General features: G+C 55.1%; 1 protein-coding gene and 1 pseudogene across 1 annotated transcript; both read left to right on the top strand.

Moving 5' to 3' along the window:
• Window positions 1–6,480: 6,480 nt before the first annotated feature.
• Window positions 6,481–7,838, top strand: LOC141576339 (paraneoplastic antigen Ma3-like; annotated as a pseudogene).
• A 5,425-nt stretch (window positions 7,839–13,263) lies between these two features.
• LOC141576340 (paraneoplastic antigen-like protein 5) lies at window positions 13,264–16,687 on the top strand. Its single transcript, XM_074359263.1, has one exon. The coding sequence runs from the start codon at window positions 13,264–13,266 to the stop codon at window positions 14,596–14,598; it is 1,335 nt and encodes a 444-aa protein (XP_074215364.1). The 3' UTR covers window positions 14,599–16,687.
• Window positions 16,688–17,359: the final 672 nt, after the last annotated feature.

The following is a 17,359-nucleotide window of genomic DNA, read 5'->3' as shown; positions in this document are numbered from 1 at the left end:
TGATTAAGTATTTTTACATGAATATTTATTTGCATTTCAGATGATCTCAGAAATATCATTACTACAGGGTCAGAGAATGTGAACATCTTTAAGACTATTGATCTTCTGTAGCAGGACTTTTGGCAGACAATACCAATTTGCTTTCTTACTGTCAGCAAATGAAAGTGCTCCTTTGTTTTCACTCAAATTACCATTTTAATTGCTCTTTTATGAATGGGAAAAGCTATCGTCTCTTTATTTGCATTTCTTTTGTGACTAATTACAGCAGGACTTAATGGCTATTTGTATTTTTCCTTTAGTGAATTGCCCTTACCTATCAATTACCCACTTAGCTGTTGGAGGCTTAGTACTTTTATTCTCACATTTTAAGACCAATTCATATATTAACCTTTTGTCCATTACATTTGTTTCAGATGTTTTGCTCCACCCACCACTTACATTGTTGTGCTTATGATGCCTGATGTAAAGATTTTTCTTTAATTTTATATTGTTGAATTTATTGAGATTTTTGCTCTGTAACTTCTTTCATTGCTTTTAAGCTCAGAATATTCTTTCCTATCCAGAAGGATGTAAGTATTCACTGGTATTTTATTTTAATATTTTTCTTTATATTTAGCCTTTAATCCTTTTGATAGATATTTCAGAGTATGGCATGTGTTCAGGATCTTCACTGATTCTTCCTCCAAATAGCTAAATATTCTAATAGCATCTTTTGATCATCCTCCCATAGTTATGATTGCTGTTCCCTTTATTTATAGTGCACATACACGTGTGTGTGATTCCCACACATAGTCTCTTTCGGATCCACTCATTTGTTCAATCTGATGCCACAGTGACATGGTTGCTCTGCAGTCTAGAGTTCTATCTTGTAGCCCCTGTAGAAATGTAGAATTCTGACATCAAGGGAATGAGCCATGGGCAGAATTATATGAAAAATAATTTTTAAATATCAAGTTTGTTATGAAGATAACCTAAGTTTGCATCATTACTACCCAGGTACTAATTGGCTTTAATGTAGTAAGCAAGCATGTACCGAATGATACTAAGGCTTTAAGATGAAAAATCTGCTTTGGGAACAATTATTCAGGTGAAAGAGCGGAGTGGGCTGGATTTACCGCAGAAGCAGTCGTGGAAGAGAAGAGACTTGAGTAAGCAGTAGGAGGGAATGGCCGGAACCACATCACCACAGCTAGAAAGAGCAGGAGGCTTGTGCTCCACACAGGCAGTCAAGACTGCTGCCTATAAAAAGGGAGTCAGAGACCAGAGTGGGCTGGCTCTGGGAGTACAGGCAAATGCATGGAAGTGGGACAACTCCCAGACAGGAGACAGGAGGGGCCTCTTTGGCTGTGCTTGAGCCCCCAGCAATCATGGTGCAGAAAAGCCCTTCCCAGGTTGTGAGCCAATGACGCTCCCACTGAACCCTCAGAGGTTGAGGGACACCTCCCAGGTCACCCAGCTGGGAGGCAGACAAGTGGAGAGAAACATCAAGACTCTCTCTGCTGCCACACCTGCCCGTGTTCTCTGAGGTCAGTGAGACTGGCTGTTCCCTGGGCTTTACTCCCAACAGTTAGCATCTCTACACAGACTCACAGCAAAGTGCTTCTGTGCGTCTTCCTCCACGTGGTCAACATCAGTTGGGTGCTGTGCTCTGCACAGGGCCCCGTGCTGGCAGTCAAGGGGGCCAAGCCAAAAGACCCTGGAGGCTGAACCAAGCACAATGGCTTGGCACAATTACAATTCCTTCACCTGTGCCAGGGAGACCAGCCGCCCATGGGGCCGCGGTGGGGGTGGGGTGGTGGAGAAGGGAGGAAGGGGGCAGAGTGTGTGCCTATCTGGGTGTTACACAGGACTCTCACATGCGAGCATGGCCACAAGAACTCATCCCCACCCTGTCATCCCCTTCTCAACACCTTCTCTCCCATAAGGCAAGAGAAAAGGCAACTGCTGTCTCATTCCTCATGTCAGAGAAGGGCCCTCTCGTCCCCAGGTCCACACACAAGTGGGAAATCTGGAACCCTGCTTGAACTTTACCTGGGCCTTCTCCCTCTCTGGCCTGAACTGCTGCAGAAGCCCTCTCTGCTCCAGGCTCCCCTCCCTGCCATCCGGTTTACCACACTAGATCCATTCCTCACCATCACCTTGCTTCAAACCCATCGGAGCTCCCTGCAGCCCTTGGGGTAAAGGTCCTAGGTAGATGGGACCAGGTTGACGGATTCAGGTGCTTGCTAGAAAGGAGGCACCGAGGGCCTCCTGTGGGCCAGGCTCTGTTCTAGGCACTACAGATGCCAGGGTGAGAAGCATCAGCCAAGCTCCTTCTCCTGGCGGGGTGGGGTTTGCCATCGGAGGGGAGAAGGGAGGCCCTGAGCCCAAAAGCAAAAGCCCAAACTAGCATCTATCAGATGATGACACATAAATCAACTCTGCTCTCATGAATATGAGTGGAGGGTGCTCCGGGGCCCGCTCCTGATATGGGTAACCAGTCAGAGGAGGCCTCCAAGAGTGGGGGGACGTTTCAGCTAAGACCTGAGTGAGGAGGAGGAGGCCACTGTAGGAAGTACTTGGGGCAGGTTGTCCCACACAGAGGAGGAGGAACGACAAAGGCCACAGATGGGAACGAGCTGGGCGTTCTCCGGGGCCAAGCAAGCTGGCCAGTGCAGCAGGAGTCTGGTGAGAGGGGCTGGGAGTGGGTGGCGTGGGAAGAAGAGCATAGAAGGAGGCCAACCCCAGGGGGGAGGGGCTGTTGGCCAGGAGGGGGACTATGGGGTTTACTCTAAGGAGATGGGGAGCTACAGGGAGGATCTGCCACCAGGGAGTGCAGTCTGGTAGTGTTGCAGAGAGTCGGCCCTAGCAGTCACGTGGGTGGGAGTGAAGTAGAGAAAGGGGAGTGAAGGCAGGGAGAGGAGGAGACAGGGCTAAGGACCATGGAGATGTGGAGAGGGGTAGCAGTCACCGACTAGAGTAGATAAAATCAGATGATGGGTTAGACTGGGGGCGAGGAGCAAAGGAGAGAGGAGAAAGGATCCTGGCTTCTTTGCTTCAGCAGCCAGGTAGAAGGCAGAGCCCTTAGGGGAAACCTGGGGAAGAAGCCAGCATACTGAGAGGGATGAAGTGCTCCGGTTTGGACACCTTCATTCTGGAGTTCCCCGTGGGCATCCAAGTGGGCAGTTGAATGAGCACACATGAAGCTCAGGGAAGAGGTCCCACCCAGAGACAGACCATTTGCAGCCATCGGCAGGCAGACAATCCCCTGGATGAGAGTGGTGTCAGAGGTGCCAAGGGTCCAGCAGCTGAGACTCGGAATTCGCCTCCAGCATGCTGAACTCTAAGTAGTGGAGGAGGCTGTTGCAGGGATCTCAGGCTGGCTGAGAGGGAGGAGGTCAGCCTGAAGGTGGAGGGTGTGACAGAGGCTGGGAAAAGAAAGGCTTTTGAGAAGGAAGGAGGGTCAACTGTGCTGGGAGGCAGAGTCAAAGGAAAGCTGAGAGGTGACAAAGGAAAGGCGGTGGAGACATCACAGCCCACCCTAGCAGAGAGAGGAAAGAGTGCCCTGAGGCAGAGCCCGAGAGTCCTGGACTTGGAGTCAGCCCCCCTATGGAAGGAAGGAGAGCAGGAAGAGACACAGCTGGGAAGAGGGGACACGAGTTGAGAGTCTTCCTGAAGAGCAGCTGGCCAGTTGGTGACATGGGTCCCACATATGTTCCTAGGGGAACACCCTCTCTGAGGAAGGATCACAGACAGATCATGTTGGAAACCAAGAAAGAGGACAATGTGGGGGTGCAGGCCATGACAGGACTAATGCCGGGATTCGGCAGACAGAAGTTCTCGAGGCCAGTGATAACAGGAGCAGTTTGCCTGGCTGAGAACAGGCAGGCTTGGCACTCAAGGGTGGGAAAGGGAGGGAGCCATGCACAAGACCAACTGGGAAAGCTGGTTTGGGACAGAACCCCCATGTTTCTTCATTTACCCAGCATTTAGCACCTAGGAGGTAGGAAAGCTGGGAGAGTGAGCGCATATGGCCAAGCTAAGATCCAACTATAAGGCCAGCTCCAATGTAGCCTGCTTCCGGGCAATGGGTTAGTGTAAAAAGAAATGAGAGTGCCTTCAGCCTTGATGCTAGGAACCTTCTAGAAACAGGCCAACAACGCTTCTCAGTGTTGGGGAGGAACTAAGCAAAGGAGATTCATAGAAGAGGACCCGGGAATGGCTGGCGAACTTCTGAGATGATGCCCGACCTCACCGCGGACCAGGGGAATGCAGGGCATACAGTAACGAGGCAGTGCTTCTCCCTGTGGGGTAGGCCAATGCTCAAGGCTGGACAAGGCCAAAGGCTGCTGAGGCTGTGGGGTACACAGGACCAGACGGCTCCCATGCCGCTGGCAGGAGTGAACATGGATTCAGCCACTCATGAGAGGTAGCAGATTAGCAATTCCTGGTCATGGGCACAACCACAGAATACACAGTCCCAGCAAAACCACTTCTGAGCTGGCAAGTGGCCCTGACAGGCATGTGCAGGCTGCTAGTGGCAGCAGCGTCTGTAACCACCAAAGACTATGAACCATCTAAATGCCCATCCTTGGGGTCATAGACAAATAAACTGGGGCTGTGATTCAACCAGGAGCATGAGTGAGCTGGATGCTTGGGGAAGCCTCGACCAGTAAACCTTGAGTAGGAAAAATAAGTCTCAGAAGAGGATGTCTGGCTGGATGCCAGGCAAGGAAAGAGAATGGGGGCAGGGGCAGCAACAACACCCAGACGTGTGACCCTGAGAGAACCCGTGTGCCACCTGATGGGTGGAGACATTGTCCACATGGCCCCAGACTCCCATAAAGGTGCAGGGTGGTGAGACCCACAGGGACTGGAGGCTCTCTTTCCAGCCCAGCCAGCACTGTCTGGTGCACTCTCTAGCCTAGGTGCCAATGGAAAAGGGGAAGGACCTATGGAAGATGGGAGACCAGGGGCAAGCCAGCAAGAGGTCTCTGAGGAGGCCCAACACCCATGCTGCCTTCAGAGACCAAGAGAGACTGATGTCTCAGAGTCTATTAGGCTGGTAAGGGCACAGGGGGCAGGGAACACACTGAGCGCCCAACTCCCAACAGACCAGCTCTCCCGTACACACCATCAGGCAGAGACCCCAATTCTGTCCTTTTGCTAAGCTAAGGCCTGGAGAAGGGGCAAGGACTTGCCAAGGACACAGAGTAAGACACAGGCCCTGGGGTTGAGCTCTAAGTAGCAGAAGCCCACGCTTGAGATTTGGACTTAGAGTGAGCAAAACCTGGCACCCTCCTTGGGGCTGGCTACCTGGGCAGCGAAGCTCCTTTGCCGGTCAAGCACCCACAGCGGTGGTGCCTGCGGTTCCAGGCCCCCCAGGCGAGCTGGGAGGGCAACGTGGGGACGGTGGACCCTCCACTGGGGTGGTGTGTGTGAACACGCGTGCACCTATGTGACATCTGCTCTGGGGAATCACACCTGGACGAGGTGCTCCTCACCTAGCCTTGGGACAGGACAGGACCCGTCCTGGGTGGGGAGGGGGAGGGGAAGAGCAGGTAAAAAAGGCCCAGAGGGATACTCCACTCCACTGCTCCCCACCCCCGGTATGAACGCACCTCCTGGCGCCCAGCTGCTCTCTGGTGGTGGGAACCCTGGCGAATGCACCCCTCGACATGCTGGCTCCCTGAGGACACGTTCTGGGAGGGGCAGGAGACAGGGCCGGGTCCTGGGCCCCGGGGGTCCCCACCTGTGCCCGCACCCCCTCGGGGGCGGGGGAAGGCACAGGTGACATCACCCGCGGTTCCAAGGGCGTCTGCGGCGGTGGCGGCAGCCGGGCAGCGTGACCTGCGCACTCCAATGGCCCTGCGGTCTCCAGGGCGACGCGGAGGGTCCGCGCTCCGCTGCCACTGCGCCCCCGCCCTGGGTCCCCACTGCAGTGAGCGGTGGCGAGCAGGCGCTGGAGCGCTGGTCCACGTGCGGCGGGGAGACAGGGGCCGGGAGCGGGAGACAGCGGGGGAAAGTGGGGCGCCGGACCCTGTGGGCACTCAGAGCTGCCCCGGGCCCCTCCTGCTGGGACCTCGGCCAGGAAGGAGCCCGACCGAGACGAAGGTACCAGACCCCGGGAGGGTGCGCTTGGCCCCGGGAGACCCCCACCGCCCTCCGCCAGCCTCGGCGGGACTGCCACAGCCTGCGGGGACGGGGACGGGGACGGGGACGGGGACGGCGTGGGGAGGGGCTGTGGTCCCCGAGGGGCAGGCGGAGAGCGGGGGGGGGGGGTCTACCCTGGACCGCAGAGGCGCGGTGGGGGGAGGAGGGGCAGCACCGGGTGGGGGCGGGGGCGGGGGCGGGGCGGCCTTAACCTCGCTCTTGTCCGGTTCGCATTCACAGGCTGTGGAGTCCTGGGCCATCTGCTGTTGCTCTGGGAGTTGGCCCAGATTTATGTGCATCACACACCGATGATTCTCCCCTAAATTAGACTCCGCAGAGTTAGGAAACATGCCTTTGAGCCTGTTGCAGGACTGGTGTCGGGGCGGGGTGGGGGGGGGGGACATCTGAACACCTGGAGGTCCATACTCATTCTGGGGATTCCTGAGGCCTGTGGTGAGGATGAGTTTGAGGACACTCTTCAGGACACTTTCAGGCACCTGGGCAGGTGTAGGGTCATTGGCAGGATATTTAGGAGGGAGGAGAATGACCAAGGGTTTCTCCTAGAGCTTAGCCAAGATACCGACTATGCTTTGAACCCCAGGGAAATACCAGGGAAGGGAGGGCCCTAAAAAGTGGTTGCAAAACCTTGTAGCTCAGATGGCGACTTTCTCAATAGACTGAACCGCTTCTTAGAGGAGGAGAGGTGGACAATGTCAGACATGAACAGAGTCCTTGGATCAGACACCAGTTGTCCTGCTCCGAGAGTGGCCATGTCACCTGATTTCTGGACCTGGGCCCAGGCCCCGGGGACAGCCGCACAGCCTCTGCTAGAACAAAGGTACCGAGAACTGAGAGTATTTTCTGGGAACACCATGTACATCCCAGGGGTGATGGTATTTTAAGCCTGGTTCGAACACACCACTGAGGTGCTACAGGGTGCCTGAAGGGGAGAAGAGGCGTTGGCTGATGGAGTGCTTGCGGGGCCCTGCCCTCCAGGTGGTCAGTGGGCTCCAGGCCCACAATGCTGCCCTAACTGTGGAGGAGTGCCTGGCAACACTGTGGCAGGCGTTTGGACCTGTGGAGAGCCGTAAAATTGCCCATGTGAAATTTTGTAAGGCATATCAGGAGGCAGGTGAGAAAGTCTCTATCTTTGTGTTACGTTTGGAACACCTGCTCCAGAGAGCTGAAGGAGAAAAAACACTCTTACGAAGGAATGAAAATCAGGGTGGGGCCACCCTTACTGACAAACTTCAAAACAGGCTGATGAAACAACAAAGGAAGCCTCCTAGGTTCCTGGCACTGGTGAGGCTCCTGCATGTGGAGGAGGACTGGGAGACCACTTTCAGGCCAGAGAGAGGCTGGAGTGGCCAGAAGCAGGCATAAGTTCATCTGCCAGAGCCAGCGGTTCCAGGGCAGTGTCCTTCCCTGTCCCTGGATGTGCCCAGCAGGCCAGGCCTTCCCAAGGTTCCTGACGCAGAGGGGGCAGAGGCCACCACTGAAAGGAGGTTGTGCCAAGGGCCAGCACTCCAGGCTCAGGAAAACAGAAACACCACATGTCCTGCAATAGCCGTGGAGAAGACGGCCACATGAGGGCACGGTGCAGCAACCCGGCAAGCCTGCTCTTGGTAAAGCAGGAGAGACAAACTGCCATTCAGTCGGGAAATGAGAGCTGGGTCTGGGACAAGACCCATCCCAAGCTAAGGTGAAGTAGGCTCAGGAGAACAAGGCAAGGCTTCTTACTGTGGGCCCAGGAGACAAAATAGTTATTGGAAGAAGGGGAAGGGGCAGTCCACACAAACAGCATGGGGCTTGAGCGAGGCAGAGGGGCAGGGAAGCCAAGCCCAGGTCAAGCCTCCTTGTCCTCTGCCAGCTGAAAGGGACTCCATCAACCAAGCCACAAGCAGCTCAGTGAAGGCCAAGCACGGGGCTCTGAGGAGGTGCTGGTGACCCAAACAGGGGGCCACCATATTTAGCACACGGGCTGCCCGAGCCTTAGAGACCCCAACGCAGCAGACGCTGAAAGGGTGTGGCCAGGTGTGTGATTTGATAAAGCCGCCCATGAAACTCGACATATCAAATTAGCCTAATTATATGTAGCACCTCTGTTTTTATAAAGTGAAATCTCTTTTGTGATTTTCCAGGATCCCTCTTGGAAAACACAAATAAAACTTGAGACCAAGGATATATCACTAAGGATTTGAGTGTGGAAGGTAAAATTAAGAAGTTGTCAGAAGCTTTGAATATTTCTTTAAATAAGATGATAGCTCAGCGAGAAACACTACTTGTCTATCTACTTTACCAAAGTGACAAAATATTTTAAAAGTAAATAGAGGAGGCAACGCAATTATAAAGAACCTTAGTTCTTTCAAAAGTGAGACTTGGTTCTCAAGTAATTAAGGCTATAATAAAGTGAACATAAAGCAAAGAAAATTATTCTGGTAAGAAAGAATCCTTGCTTTCTAGGCAGATTACTCAAGAAGCAAAGAAAAGCTTTTCATTAACTCTTATTGAGAGCACACCAATAATCTAAGAAACATGTCACCTTATTAACAGAGAAAACGAAATTCTAGTTTTGCATCAGTGTGCTATTTGATATTATAGCTCATCTTTAAAACCTTATAAATAAAGCCATTGAACTTTAACTACCATTGACCACAAGAAATAAAATCCCTTTTCTGAGAACCACATCCATCCAGGTTTTGTCCTACACATTCATCTTTCTCATTCTGGAACAACCAGTCATTTTACTTTCGGACAAAATTATTCTTTTTCTTTAACAAAAACGCATTCTGCATACCTTCTATACTTTATTTAGTCTAAATCTAAGGTTTATTTTTTCTCAAAGTCTACGGTTTTCAGTTACCAAAAGATCTTGGAAAGTATCTTTAAGGCTGATGTACTACACATGGAATATAATTACTATTGAAATAAAGTTTTGTGAGAATGAGTTCCCTTTCATTAATTTCTGAGAATTTTGAGTATTCAATTTATAAAAGCACTTAATTATCTCTAAACCAATAATAATGGAGCTCCTTGGGGTGATTTTATAATCTCATTTGGTAATACCATCAGGGGTAGGAAATGTTACGTACACATATGGGCACACAAAAACATGCATATAAAATAAATAAAAGTCCCGGGGAAGTAATAGACAGCATGGACACTATACTTAATAATAGTGTACTATATTGTATATTTGGAAGTTGTTGAGAGAGGAGATTTTAAAAATTCTCATCGCAAGGGAAAAAAAAAACTATGTGTGGCGATAGATGTCAAATAGACTTATTACGGTGGTTATTTTGCAACATATACAAATATCATTAAGTTGTACACTTGAAACCAATATATGTTTTTAGAGGTGTTTCTTAACCTCCACTTTTCTAGGATCACAGTCAGAACACGTCTTCCCATGGTATCACCCTCTGTGACAGCTCGTGATACCTGTAATGCCAGGGGGCTGAGTGGGGGCTTGTGAGAGTCCTCAGGTAAAAGTAGGTAGGGTAGGTAGACCCCTACTTGGGGTCTGCGACTTTCTGGCAGCAGCAGGTAAGCGCTTTTGCTTGGCACAGGAACCGGAGTGATTAACCGGCCTCTCAATAGTTCCTTCTAATTAAGGAAGGCGTATTCAGGTCTGTGCTCCCCTTCCCAGACGTAGCGCGTATCTGTGCTCAAAGGGGAGTCTGCAGATATCTTGCTTAGTAATCTTTAATTTAAAATTTGGTTTGCTTTTCATATTTTTATGAAGACTTTACCAAAAAGCCTCTTCTTTTGTGTCCCAAATAAAGCAAAAGAAATTTATTCTGTCACCAAAGTCCCACAGCTTGAAAAGTGACTACAGGCTTCGGAGCCGTGATGCTCAAAGCGTCCGTCAAGGATTCGCCGCATCAGTCATCACGCTTTCGAGAAACGCAGAATCTCAGTCCCGCCCCAGCCCTCCTGACTCAGAGCTTGGCTTCTTATCGAGATCTCCCGGGGACTGTGCATGCCTTCCAGGGCACTAAACTGAGATTCACCCACGCCCTTATCCGGAGCAGCGCATTAGTGTCTCGCGGGCCCCTGGGCAAACATTGCAGCCGTCCTTTTGTGGAAGAAATCGCCTCTGGAAAAGGGCGGGAAGCAGTTTGGGTACTAGATGGGTAATGCTTGGTCGTGAAGTCGAGAGTATAATGGGAGAGTGAACTCCTTTGATAGTTTTCTACCTTTTGGTGAACCCTGCAAATTTTCATGCTTTTGTGTTTCACAGAAAGCAGCTGTATTCTTTTACCTAGAAAACAGCCTGATAAACTGGGATCTGGATTTCCTTTAGTGAGCACCCGCTAGGGCTTTACTTTTGCACTCAGCTCTGTGCAGACTGCGTGGAGTATTCAAATAGGGACAGCGGCTGGTGACTGTCACGCCACAGATCCCGTCCAATGGGGAACAGACACGAGGAACAGGAACTGCAAGGACTGCTAGGCCTGGTACAGCACGTGGCAGGCCTGGCGGGCTTCTTCGAGCTAATCCAAGTCTGGACTCGGCCCAGCTCGGTAACGTAAGGCGCCCCCAGCTTGATTCCCACTCCCTGTCGCCCGGGGGAAAAGCAGGGACAGGGGCGCAGGGCGGGGCACGGAGTTCCCCCTTCGAGAGGGTGGTGGGTGACACGCTGCTAGGGCGCAGCCGCGAGCGGGCTGTGTGCAGTCCCGGGGGGGGGGGGGAGTCTGTCACCTCACAACCTCTTCCCGCCACCAGCTCCTGGCCCAGCCTGCACCGCGGCAGCGGAGGCGACAGGCGCAGGGTGGTTGCGGTGCTGCGGCACTCTGGTCTGGAGGCATCTCCAGCAGGTATGAGTTGTGGCCCGGGGCACAGAGAGCAACCCAAACCGCATGGGATTCCTCCCAGTGATCCTCGCCATCTTGCTTGGCATCCCAGGGGCTAGGGGCTGGAAGTAGGATCCCGCTGGGTCAGGCATGGCACCCCACCAGCTCCCTGCCATTTCCACACCTAACCCCGCCCAGAGCCACTGCGGTCAGGACAAGTGGCTCTGAGCCTTACCCTGGAGGGAAAGTGTCTTCAGTCCCACCCCTCTCCTGGCCTCCACCAGCTTCTACTGACCAGATGTATTCCTGCAATGGAATAGGGGGTGTTTGAGGTAGGGGGTGTGTGGAGGGGTGGGGTGACTTAGGAAGGTGGGCTTAGGTGTGTGTGCGGAGCGCAGGGGAATAAGGGTGGGAGGCTTCGGGACAGGAGTTGGACTCGGGTGTGGGCAGGGCTTGGGGCAGGGAAAGGCCTTAAAAAGAGGCCCCGACATAGCTTGGGTGGGGGCAGGGCTTCTTTAGGGATTTGTGGAGGGGTTTGAGACTTGGGCATAGGTGGAGGTAGGGCTTAGGAGGGGGATGGGACTTGGCTGGGGCAGGGATCCAGCTTCCGTGTGGGCGGTGCTTGGTGGCAGAAGTTGGGCTAGGGTGGGGGTGGGGCTTGGGGAGGGGTCGAACTTCTGTGGCGGTGGGGCTTGGGAGGGGATGGGACTTGGGAAGGGGTGGGCCTTGGTAGCGGCAGAGATCGAGCTTCCATGCGGGTGGGGCTTGGCGTCAGGGGTTGGGCTCAGGGGAGTGGGGCTTGGGAAGGGGTGGGACTTGGCGGGGGCAGGGATGGAGCTTCTGTGGGGGTGGGGCTTGGCCTCAAGGGGTTGGGCTCCGGAGGGGTGGGACTTAAGACAGAGGTTGAGCTTCAGTGAGGGCGGGACTCGGTGGCAGGGATAGGGCTTGGGGAGGGGTGGAACTTGACAGTGGGGGCAAGGTTTGCGGGCGGCGGTGGACCTGAGGGTGGGGCAGTAATCTTACTGTAAGGTCCCTTCTGTTCTAATACCGATTGCCAGTTGAGCCGTTTCTTGGCTCCTTATACCAGGGTACTTGTGGGCACCTCTGTAGACTCAGAATTGGCGCGGCCTGAGCAGGGGTGTCTGTGGCAGAATCATAGTGAAATACTTCTACCTTGCCTTGGACAGATCCAATGAAGCAGTACCCAGCACCCCGGGACCAGGAACTGCCTGACTGTGGTCAGAGCTAGAGGGCAGGCGTACTGTTGAGTGTGTGGGTGGAATCCCCGCAGCTGTCAGGGGGGCCCTAAGCAGCAGGTGAGCAGCTGTGAAGTGGACCTATGTTGGGAGGGGCCTCTGTAAAACTGACAAAAAGCAGGAGGGGAGGGGTGGTCTGCAGGGTAAGGTCACACCTAGGGTGAGAGTTGTCTGTTTCCTGCAGTGTGGTCCTGGAGACCCTTTTGGGGTCCCTTTTCGGTCCCTGATTCTAGTGTCTACACAATTTGAAACCATAAGCTCTTGTGTTTTTCAGCACTTGGTCCTTGCTGCCCACCCTCCAGCTCCCCTCCCCCCACAACAACAAAAGACACTTCTTTGGTCGGAGGCTGGTGACATCACCTGTTGCTCCCTGACCTGAATCTCCTCTGTGACGGAAACTCGGGGTCCCCGCTGTTTTTCGTATCCATGGCAACACTGCCGCTTGTCACACCTTCTCCACACCCACCAGTTTCGTTGCATGGTGCAGAACTCCAGCCATCTTTCTCATTTGTCAGGCATTTTCTGAGAAAGGAGGGAACGCCACGTCTCCATCCTCCGACCTTCGCCCCAGTGAAGAGGGTATCAGGTGCCCTGGGCCTGCAGAGCCCTGAGCCAGGGAGTGGGACAGCCTCCTGTTCACTCCTGCTTGGAGGGCTTTGGCAGTGTTCCTCGGCATCTGGCCCCACCTCTTGACTCTAGCCTTTCCACCACAGGCACCTCCAGTACACACAGCAGAGTTCTCGGACTTTGAGGAGGAACCCACAGCAAGAGGAGGTCAGCAGGGAGGGGATGAGTTGGGGGTAACTTGGCCTGAAGAGACCCCTCCACCAAATGATTGGGGAAGCCCTGAGAAGCAGGGATCCCTGTGAGTGGAAGTGGGGGAAGAGGAGGGGCTTTTGGTGGGGGTGGGAGGGTGGGCATTAATGATGCTCTCATCCCGTTTGCATTGCAGGCTGTGGAAACCTGGGACGATTCTGCCTTCATACTTGGCACTGGCTCAGGATTTTTTGAGTCCTGGTCCAACACTGTGAGCTGATTCCTGCCCCCGGTGTTAGATCGGTCCATAGAAAGCGGGAGCGATGGCCTTGTCACTGTTGGAGGATTGGTGCAAGGGGATGGACCTGGACCCCAGGAAGGCCCTGCTGATCGTGGGGATCCCTGTGGAGTGTAGTGAGGCTGAAATTAAGGAGACCTTGAAGGCAGGCTTACAGCCCTTGTGCAACTACAGGGTGCTGGGCAGAATGTTCAGAAGGGAAGACAATGCTAAGGCAGTTTTCATTGAATTAGCTGACACCATCAATTATGCTATGATGCCCAGTCAGATACTAGGAAAGGGAGGTGCCTGGGAAGTGGTGGTGAAACCCCGTAGCCCGGATGATGAATTTCTCCATAGACTGAACTACTTCCTGAAAGACGAGGGCCGGAGAATGGTCGATGTGGTCAAGACCCTGGGGTACACCACCCCCACCGAGGGCATAGAGCCAGACGGCTTGGCTCAAGTCAAGCTACCCGTTTGGCAGCCTGTGACAGAAAGCATGTGGTACCGGAAACTGAAAGTGTTTTCAGGGAGCGCTAGCCCCAGCCCGGGCGAAGAGAACTTTGAAGCCTGGCTGGAGCAGGTCACTGAGATGATGCAGATGTGGCAAGTGTCTGAGGCAGAGAAGAGGCGCCGTTTGGTGGAGAGCTTGCGCGGCTCTGCCCTGTCCGTCATGCGGGTGCTCCAGGCCAATGATGACGCCATGACTGTGGAGCAGTGCCTGGACGCCCTGAAGCAGATCTTCGGGAATAAAGAGGACTATAGAACCTCACAGTTTAAGTTCCTCCAGACCCTTCAGAAGTCTGGGGAGAAAATCTCGGGGTTTTTGCTGCGCTTAGAGCCCCTGCTGCAGAGAGCCGTGCGGCACAGCCCCTTGTCAGTGAGAAGCACAGACATGATTCGCCTGAAACACATCCTGGCTCGGGCCTCCATGACTGCTGCCCTCCGGGGCAAGCTAGAGCTCCTGGATCAGCGAGGGTGCGCTCCCACCTTCCTGGAGTTAATGAAGCTCATTCGGGATGAAGAGGAGTGGGAGACCACCATGGCTGTGACCAAGGAGGGGCAGAAGCAAGTAGGAAGGGGCCGCAAGGCACCGGGCAGGCACGTAGTGGCTGAGGCCACTGTCCCAACACCTCAGGTCATCCTACAGGCAGGGCCATTTAGTGAGAAGAGCGCTCAGACCATCCAGAAAGGGGCTGTCCCGACACTGAAGCGCAGGCGACTGTCCTGCTGCTACAGTACCGGGGAGGAAGGCCCCAGCCAGGGGGCGTGTCCTCGGGCCAAGAACCAACCTTCACCAAAGCAGAGTCCTCAGCTTGCAGCAGAAGAGTCGGGAAACGGGACAGGGGCTGGGGCTATGAGCCATCCCGAGCCCTAGGAAGCTTAGGCTCAACAGATCCAGGCATCCTCTCCCCTTGCAGGCAATGGAAAATTTTTAATGAGGGAAAGGGGCAGTGCACAAAAATAGCAAGGGGCTTGAGTGGGGAAGAGGGGCAGGGCAGCCAGGCCCAGGCCGAGCCCCGTCGGCCTCCACCAGCCGGAAAGGACTCCATCCAAGCCAAAACCAGCTCAGGAAGGTACTGGCGACGCAAACAGAGGGCCGCCACATCCAGCACACAGGCTGCCCAAGCCTCAGACAGAGACCCCAGTGCAGCAGAGGCTGAAGAGGGTGCGGCCAAGGGCTCTGGCCTCGGCCCCATCTTCTGGCCACCCCCAAACACCCACCCCGTGGGCTCTCAGCTAATGATGCTGACAGGCCCCCAGGCCACGCGGGGCCTAGAGGAGCCTTCCCCGGGGCCATCCCTGCCAGAAGGAGCCAGCACCGGTGAGGAAGAGCTGCGTGGCAGAGGGGCGATGCCCCGGAGAGGGGTTCGTAGGGTCCAGCCCATCTTCAGGATCATCTACACTGCTCCAGGGGGGCCCCAGGAAGGCAGCACCCTGGAGCCTCTGCGCCAGTGAGGGCAGGAGACCCAGCGGCCCCGGGGACCTAGCACCGGCCTACAGGCAGTCTCCTCCCCCTGCCCCCAGGAAGGGCCGTGGGGGCAAGGAGCACCAAGACTGTAAGGAGAAGATGCGCAGACAAGAGCTGCAGCTCAGCTTGGCAGGCAGGGCTCCTGGGTACCTGGTGGGCCAGTACCCCACAACAGGCTTTGGTGTGAGTGGGTGTGCAGGGAAACTTGTTCCAAAGCAGGAGGAGGAGGAGGAGGAGGGAGAGTAGGAGACAGAGGAGGAGCAGGAGGAAGACGAGGAGGAGACAGGCGGAGGTGAAGGTGGAGAAGGAGGAGGAGGTAGTGGTGGAGAAGCAGGAGGGTGGAGGATTCGTTGGTGGGAGGGAGGGGTGTTTCGTTCTTGTGTTTGTGTATGGCCACTGGAGACGTGCAGAGAACAGGCAAGGCGACCTGGGACTGACCTGGCCAACCACAGCTCACCAGCTGCCAATGCCAAGGCCACCGCCAGACCCTGCCAACTCGGGCGGCCGTCCTCGGAGCACCCCTGAGAGCCCAGCCCCGGCCTTGGTGAGGGCCACCTGAAGACGTCTGCCCCCACACTGCCCTGGGAGATGTCAGGGGCCATGTCAAGGTGCCTGGGCCTCCGAGAGGGGCCCCTAGTCACCGTCCCCTGGGGCAGGCTGCTCCCTGTACTAGGAAGCCCATAGGAAGCCTGTGTCTCTGTGGCCCCATAGTGATCTCCTCACCACCCCCACACCAGCCCCCGTTCCCGTGCAGAGCCCTGAGGTGCCCGTGGACCCAGGCCGGGTGTCCCTCCTACCCGGGCCGCCACCTCTGGGCCCGGCCACGTGCCCTGAGCTCAGGGCACCAAGGCTCTGCTCGCTCTGGCCCAGTGTCGTGAGCTCCACGTCCGCTGTGTCGGAGTAGATTTAGGCCAACCGCTGCTTGTTCTTGTGGAGATGTGTGTGTGTTCTTCTCTGAGCAGTACCCCCAGCCCAGCCCGGAGACCCCAGCCCGGTCCCAGGAGACGGCGGGAAGGACAGATGGACGACGCCCACCTGGTGGCCTCGGGAAGGAAGAACTGGGCCGGGGAAGGTCGGGGGCTGCGGAGGGTCCTCGGGGACCGTGCTGTGATCTGCCATCGCTGCTCCTCGTGACCCCTTGTCCTGGGCTTGGGGGAGCGTTCCCCGCCGTGTTCTCCAGTGTCCTGGACTGTCCTGTGGGGGCCAGAGGGCAGGGCCAGGCCCCAGCACGTGGGCCAGAGGTGGAGGGGTGCCCTGGGGGCAGCGGTCATTGCTGGGGTCCACCGTCCTGGCCAGAGGCTGACCGTGGGGCCCTCAGGAAGGGAGACTACGCGGGGAGGGCCACAGCATGGTGGGGGGCAGCTGAGACACCTGGTGAGGGACCCCGGGAGGAGGAGGGGGCTGAGATCTGTGGGCTTTAGTGGCCGTTAGAAGTTCCTGTCTGTGTGGTCATTCCCTCTCTTCAGTAGTTTCTGTCAATGTTTCTCTTTAATAAATTTCGTTGAAAGTTTCAGCTGAGTCTGGCCTCTGCTGTGGGCGTTTGAAGGAAGGGTCTACTGGGGATGGGGGTAGGGGGAGGTGACAGTGGCCTGGGACCTCGAGTCAGCACTGGAGTATGGTTAGAGCAGGGTCCAAGAGGGTCTGTGTGGTACCCTGGGCTGGACGGAGCCAGGTGACAGGACTTGTGGGCACGGCCAGTGGTTGGCTGGGTCCCAGGAAACTGGGGGAGCCCCCAGGAATAAGTGGTTGCACGTTGGATGGGGGGGACCGCAGGCAGGACCCGAAGCCACAGGATCCCTGGTAGCACTGTGTGTTTTCCTTCAGGGAGGTCACGTGTGCAGTCCCAAGGACCAGCCGGCCACAGAAGGGTCCAGGCGTGAGGTCAGAAGCCCCTGCCAGGACCTCAGTGCAGGACTCCGGGGTGGGGGGGTTTGTCAACCTGCCTGTGATCAGTCCACCTCTGCTTGACAACAAATGACCAGCCCTCTCTGTGCACGTGCACAAATCAGGTGGCTCCCAGGTCTCTTTGGGGTACAGGGACCTAGAGCCCATCTCTGGGTAATAAATTGCCAAGTCTGATTCCCTTTTTCTCAGTAATTCCTGCTTGCTTTCATCTCTCTCTCCTTGAATTTTACTCTAAGCAACAGTGAGGATCCAAGCCACATCA

The sequence above is a fragment of the Camelus bactrianus genome, chromosome X (genome assembly GCF_048773025.1).
Source record: "Camelus bactrianus isolate YW-2024 breed Bactrian camel chromosome X, ASM4877302v1, whole genome shotgun sequence".
NCBI classification, from domain to species: domain Eukaryota; kingdom Metazoa; phylum Chordata; class Mammalia; order Artiodactyla; family Camelidae; genus Camelus; species Camelus bactrianus.
Note: the sequence above shows the minus strand (reverse complement) of the source record. Positions and strands in the feature narration are given on the sequence as shown.

Excerpts from the sequence above, each read along its gene's own strand:
- LOC141576340 (XM_074359263.1), top strand. The coding sequence starts at position 13,264 with ATGGCCTTGTCACTGTTGGAGGATTGGTGCAAGGGGATGGACCTGGAC.